Source organism: Corvus brachyrhynchos, unplaced genomic scaffold (assembly GCF_000691975.1).
Source record: "Corvus brachyrhynchos isolate BGI_N302 unplaced genomic scaffold, ASM69197v1 scaffold279, whole genome shotgun sequence".
In the NCBI taxonomy this organism is placed as follows: Eukaryota; Metazoa; Chordata; class Aves; order Passeriformes; family Corvidae; genus Corvus; species Corvus brachyrhynchos.
Genome location: NW_008246060.1, coordinates 4105303 through 4111564, shown reverse-complemented (window position 1 = coordinate 4111564; position 6262 = coordinate 4105303). Strand labels below are relative to the sequence as shown.

The following is a 6262-nucleotide window of genomic DNA, read 5'->3' as shown; positions in this document are numbered from 1 at the left end:
GAAAGAGTGAAGTATTTGCTGTTTGGTTTGATAGCATGTAAGGAGGCAGCTGCAAGGCTACAAACAGCTGAAGAACTAATTCACTAATGACTAAAAAATATTTAGGGTGATTTATTGCATTGAACTGGAGCTAGACAGGAAGGAAAGGATGAAAACAACACGTGTCAGATTTGTACACTTCTGGTACTCATTTGGATGACACCTTCCAGGGTGCATAACACAGCAAAAACTCTCCTTAATAAAATAAAAACAAAACTAATTTTTAAAAAAGACAAAAAGAAACAGTAAATGCTAGCAACACTTTGTACAGGAACTGTACTAAGTTCTACATCTTTCACAGCTGTATCAATCATGAGTCTGACACTCTGGAGAGAAAGGTTTACAGCAGCCATGAAGTACCACCTCTCTCTTGTTCAGGTTGATGTTTTTGCTTGCTGTTTTAGGGATGCATTTAAACTTTCAGTTTACTGTTCCTTTCACACTAAAAACACTGGAGTAAGATGCTCTTCTTTCTGCATTCATTGGATTCTGGAGATACTGAAATCATTAAGGTGAGTAATGGCTTTCGTATTTCTGTGTGACAAGCATTTACATTTTCAGTCTCATGTGCTGAGCTGATCTTACTCTATACAGAGAGTTTTGGGGTGTGCTTTTTCATTTTCACCAAGATTAATTGCTCTGCTAGGTAAATGCAGGTTTTCTGATTGTCACCAGGAAACACAGGGCTTACAAATTAATAACTATGGTTCGGATCCTACTCTCATTAAAAGTCAATCACAAAATATCCATTAACTTCAAAAGCAGCAGGAACAAGCCCTAGTTTTCCATCTGTGCTGAGTACATTAAAATTATTTCAGGCCTTAGCTGAAATTTTGAATAATTGCAGGCACCCTTATTTTGTATAATTTACATCCTGTAAATTAATGAAAATTAAATTCTCTCTGTGGCTACTACTCAAATATATGTCTCTCACCCTCCTTTATAGACTCTGGCTTTGGCAGAATTATCCTTTTCTCCATGACAGAGATGGCAAAGATGCAATAAGCAATATGCACATTTGAGGCTTGTGGACATAACAAAAAAACCCCATCTAAATACTAATTATCATAACAGAGCTCCTACCAGACTTCAATGGGGAGATCAATTTGCATGAGCACTGTGCTGTTTAAAAAACAGACCAGGACGTGAATTTTTGAATTATGCACAACACCACTTTTAAAGTTGTATAAAATGCAAATAAAACCACATCATTTTAAAAGCTAGGAAAAATGTTTGAAGATAACATAAGCAGATTCACATCCCATTTCCTCTGCGAAGCCCAGAAAGGAGCACTGCATTCTGCAATTTGCAAATCTCACTCCAGTCCAGCTGTGATCACGCTAACCCCAACCCCATGAAATTTATGTGTTCATGCACCACAATGCCACAAGTGCTCCTGCCCGTCAACCTCACACTATTCTGTGGGATGAAACTCCTTTTCCAGATTCACCTTCAGTCTATCCTGGCCCAATACTCCTCCCATGTGTCCAGTCTAGGAGTCAGTTCCACCCTTTCCACCATGAGGGTGACCTAGAAGGTTAACAGCTCATAAATGGAAGTCTCAGTTCCCTCCCAGGGGACTGATTCAGCCTGTCCAGAGTTACGCCACACGAGTTCACAACAGCACATCTCAGCACCAGGAAAACTGAGGCCTTCCCAAATGGCAAAAAGCATTATGAACTACAAACACCTCAATACACGGCTGCAGGTGGATGCTTCAAAAGCACACCTATGACTCCTCAGAAAGCAATGCAGAACTGCAACAGTCTTTGGGGTGAACATAAAGTCCACACCTGCAAGGAATGAAAAATCCACCTTGAAGGGCCCAGGGCTACTCCCTGGGCAGTCCCTGGATGCTGGAATAGGAAGTCAGACAGAGAGCCAGTGTAGCAGTGTCTGTCCCATCAGCCCCAGCCCTTATGTAACCCAGCCAGCACTTGTTATTCTTACTACGAGCAGCTCTCGTACTCAGCAGGCACAGTCCTTACTGGGGCTGCAGCAAGAGCTGCTCTTTTCTTGCTCCTCTATCCTCTCCCCATCCCCCCTTTTGCTTTTTTTTCTTTAATTGCGTTTCAACCCAAAAGCTTGCTCAGAGACTTTTCCACGCCTTGATACAAGTAACATTGGAACCAGTATTTTAATGCCAACATTTCTGAAGAAATTGTTCTTAGGAGCCAGTCAATCATTTCCCAGCTTTCTCCCTGCTCACCTGGCTGCCTGTGCAGGTGAGGAAATGCAGCCTCTCAGGCTCTGCCTCACCCATGCAGGTCTGCATGGGAACATCAGCACTTCTGCTGCTTCCCTGCTGCCTCCCACTCATCCCTGAGTTGTAGCTGTTCAGCAAAAAGCCTGGAAACCACAAGAGTTCCCACCTGAACTGTGGTCTCAAACGATACTTGAGTTGCAAACTTAAATACTGAAAGCCTTGCTAGAGCTTGGCCTCCCCTCAGGGAAGCACAGAAACCTCGGGAGACTCTGGCTGACCCCAAGATCCAGGGCAGCCCAGAGCTACCAGCATTTCCACTTCTAAGAACAATCATAGGTCTGACAATTGCCACTCTACAGCCTCTGCCAAAAATAGAATTATAGAATCACAGAATAGGGATCAACCCTGGGACCAGATAATTCCTGTTAAGTGAAACCACTTCATTCCCAATTTATTTGGGGAATGGTGAAGATGGGGAACTTGCAGGAATTTTTCTTTGGCAGAAAACTTCACCCCATAGTGTAGTTCTGAATTCCACACTGACTTGAAATGCAGCCTTTGCTGAAGCATTGACCTTCCCACTGCCCAGGAGTGCCTTGTTTCAGCCTCCTCTCTCTGTAACAGGCATCTGAGGAAAGCACCAGGCTCTGCTCAGGTAACTGCACACAGCCTGCAGCCCACTCCAGTTTTGCTGATTGCCTTTGAGAAGGCAGTTGGCAGGAGCAGCTGTTTGTAATCATGTGTATTGTTCCATACCAGCTTTTCTAGTCTCTTTAAAAAAAATGCAATTCCTTTATTTGTTCCCAGGACCTGCATATAACTTTTATCTACCAAAGGTGCAGATTATACTGCTCTCCCATCCAAACCCAGCTACACACAATGACCAGAGCGGTATTCAGTGTAATCACTGGCAATGGTATTAGAAATTCATGTTCTGGAAATAAAATGAAAATGTTTCCTTCCATGCAGATGACGTTTCATCTACTAAATTGATGCTGATACATGATAAACACCTCTTGAGATTGAAATCCTTGCTTCACAGGCCAGGTATAGCTTAGCCAAAAACAAGACACTATTCCCTCATTCTTCTGACTGCAAATCTCCTCACCAAGTCTACTCTTCCATTTTCCTCAAATGTCACAAAATCTTTCCTTTATTATTTCAGTGGTTACCACAAAATCAAACTAACCCCTCAAAGAAACAATCCACACTTCTACGTCATATTTTTGTGGATTGTTGCTCTTACATGGCCTGTTCTGTTCTCTGTCACACATCTGTTTATTAGCATCCCTTGTTAGAATACCCTAAACTTAGATTTCTCTGCTTAACAGGGACTGTACTGAAAGGTTTTTCAGATTTCAGCAGTCTTGAATCCATATTTAGACAAGTTAAAATGATTTGGTTTTTAGCTGCCTCACACTCACCAGAACAGATTTCTTAAAAACCTCTGTAGAGTCTGGAGGTATTGAGACCTTTAGACCCAATGAGACAAATGGCAGAGGTTGTAGCCCCCTGCAGAAACTAAGTTAAAGCAGAAGTACCAACAGGCTGCACTAGAAACAATCAACCTTGATCCTTCATCTGAGACAGAAATAAATCCTTCTTCTCCTGTCCTCTGCCTACACATCTGATATACAGAGAGAGCCTGCCCAGGGGCACCCCTGCAGCAGTGTCCCCCTCTCCTCCTCTCCTTTGACAGCACAGGCAGGGGGGCAGCTGGTGGTGACCCTTAGGAGGAGTCAGCAGACACAGCGACCCTCAGACTGAAACTGGGAACTTCAGCACAGGTACGTGGAAGTGCCCTGCCACAGCTGGGTGGTGGGAGTGTCCTTTCAAGGACAGTTAAGACAGTTGAAATAAATAAAGAGTGCATTGTGTACGTGAGGCCAGAGACCACGCGTTACTGCTTGTTTACTCTATGTTTAAAGTTCCTTATTTAGCAGATTTCGCCCTTGTGGATAGCAGGCTTTCTAAGGAGCTACTGTGGCGTCGAACAAGAGTAAACAGCATAGTGAACAGTAGTTTAATACTGGGCAAACTGCAAAGGCCAAACTGTTGAAGTGGACAGGGGAGCTTTGCTGTGGTTGCTGTTTTACTCATGCACGCCCCACTCTGGTTCTTATCGTTTAAGCCTCTGTGCTTTCATCACATTCCTTTCAAAATTAACCAGTTATTTTATTACCTACCTGTACACCAACATCCCACCAGCAGAGCCACTGGGGAGGTCTGACTCTCTGATACCACGCTCAGTAAGCTCCTCTTCACAAGAAATCCATGGGATTCTTTCCTCGCACGAGGAATGCCAAAAAAAAGAGAAGGCAGGCTTCCTAATTAGAAACACTTCCTGAGTTGCAGTCCCCACTGCACATACAAGCATTGGAGGGCAAAAGCACTTCGTTGTCCAAGCTAATTAAATGCTTTTTCATTCTGCTAGACCTTCCTTTGAGAGCACAAATTAAGATCATTTACAATGTTGCCTCCTAAAAGCTGTGGTGAAGGCAACCAGTACATGTCACATAAGGCACCAAAGTGCCATTGGACAGCAGCTGTCACTGCTGTCCCAGTCCTGACTGCAAACAAACCTTGGAGCCAGCGAGTTTTAGCTATCAACCAGCTGTGCCCTGAGCCACTGAGCATCCCTGGGATGGACTGCTGCTGCTCCAGACCCTCCAAAGGGAGCCAGAGACTCTGCCACAGAGTACCAAGGCTGTCATGCACCACAAGACAGAGGACAAAGAGCAGAGACCTGGCTCACCTGACAAAAACTCTGTGCACAGAAAAGCAGAGCCAAACCAGCACCTGAGCATGGGCAATTTGTAAAGCAGTGCCCCCAGATTTTTTAGGACGCACCTTCACTGGTCAGCTGAGTGATTTGAAACCCCATTTTTAGCCTTTTGCATGGCCATGAAGGATGAGGATAGAAATTCTGACTTCCAATATTTACCAGAACTGAGTTACTTCATCACCAGCTGTGTTACCTGCCATCAGGGCTTGGTTAATGCCTGACCTGAACACACAGTGCCCTTCCCAGCCCTGGAACGAGCACAGTTGCCAAAGCACCCAGAGTCTAAACTACACATCAATAGACACCCTTGATATAATCAGGTGTGAAGGTTCCCATTCCCATTTCACAATGGGAATGCAGCTCTGAGAAACAGAGGCAATTGAGCACTGGGGGGAAAAGAAAAGATGTGGAGAAGTATTTTTGAAACTTGGCACAGAGGAACTGAAGTTTCTGAACTGAGGATGTTCTTTCTGCTTCAGATGTAAGGGGTTTAAAGAATGATGAAATTTGCATTCTTATCTTTATCCCTTCCCCTTTCTCCAAACAGTCCTAGACATATAAATATAGAATACAAGTGCCAAGGAGAGCCAGGAGTCTGAATATTTTATGCAAAATGCAGCAAATGAATTAGCCTTTCCTACAGTTAATCAGAAGTGAAATGTGCTGTGTTATCCCAAGGCTTACCTTGGTTGGAATCTCACGACTGCTTCCTGGCATTTTAAAGACACGTTCTGTGCATAGTTATTAGCTGAGGATGCAGCCTTCCCCTGCCACTCTGAGAGGCCTGGCAATGCACACTCCAGCTCCTGCACAAAGAGGAAAAAAAACAAAAATTGAATGCGCCCTGTCAGTACCAATCCAATCTTAGCTGAATATTTTGCTTCAGAAAAAAATTGTTCTGTGAGACCAGATGTTGATTGTGGATCCTTGCTGTTTTTGGTAATAATCTGGAAACAACTGGAAAACACAGAGGATAAAAGGTTCTAAGCAAAGTAGTATGTTATTTCACTGGAAAACAAAAGCAGACTGTAGCCCATTTTCTGTTTATTACTTAAATAACAGATGTCAGCTTCAGAGCTAAGAGGTTCTATACACAGAATACATTAGAAATTATTTACTCACATGTCAGTAAGATTTTATTACTTGGGTATCATCAAAAAAATTCTGGCTGACAAAGGCAAATGCAGTTCACTTAAATAAGATTTGTAAATTTTAACCATTTTCCTCTTTCC

The 6262-nt window shown here is 43.3% G+C and overlaps 1 protein-coding gene across 10 annotated transcripts in view; it reads right to left on the bottom strand.

The window, feature by feature from the left end:
* Nucleotides 1–6262, bottom strand: part of FAM13C (family with sequence similarity 13 member C) — a 126776-nt gene that overhangs the window by 40724 nt on the left and 79790 nt on the right. For 6 of the 10 annotated variants that reach the window (XM_017746404.1, XM_017746406.1, XM_017746403.1 and 3 more), the window contains 2 exons: nt 5715–5836; nt 4432–4527 (listed from right to left, as the gene is read on the bottom strand). In XM_017746404.1, coding sequence (XP_017601893.1) covers nt 4432–4527; nt 5715–5836 — 218 coding nt within the window. The remainder of the gene's footprint in view (nt 1–4431; nt 4528–5714; nt 5837–6262) is intronic. The other 4 variants (XM_017746410.1, XM_008642774.2, XM_017746412.1 and 1 more) reach the window with 1 other exon arrangement.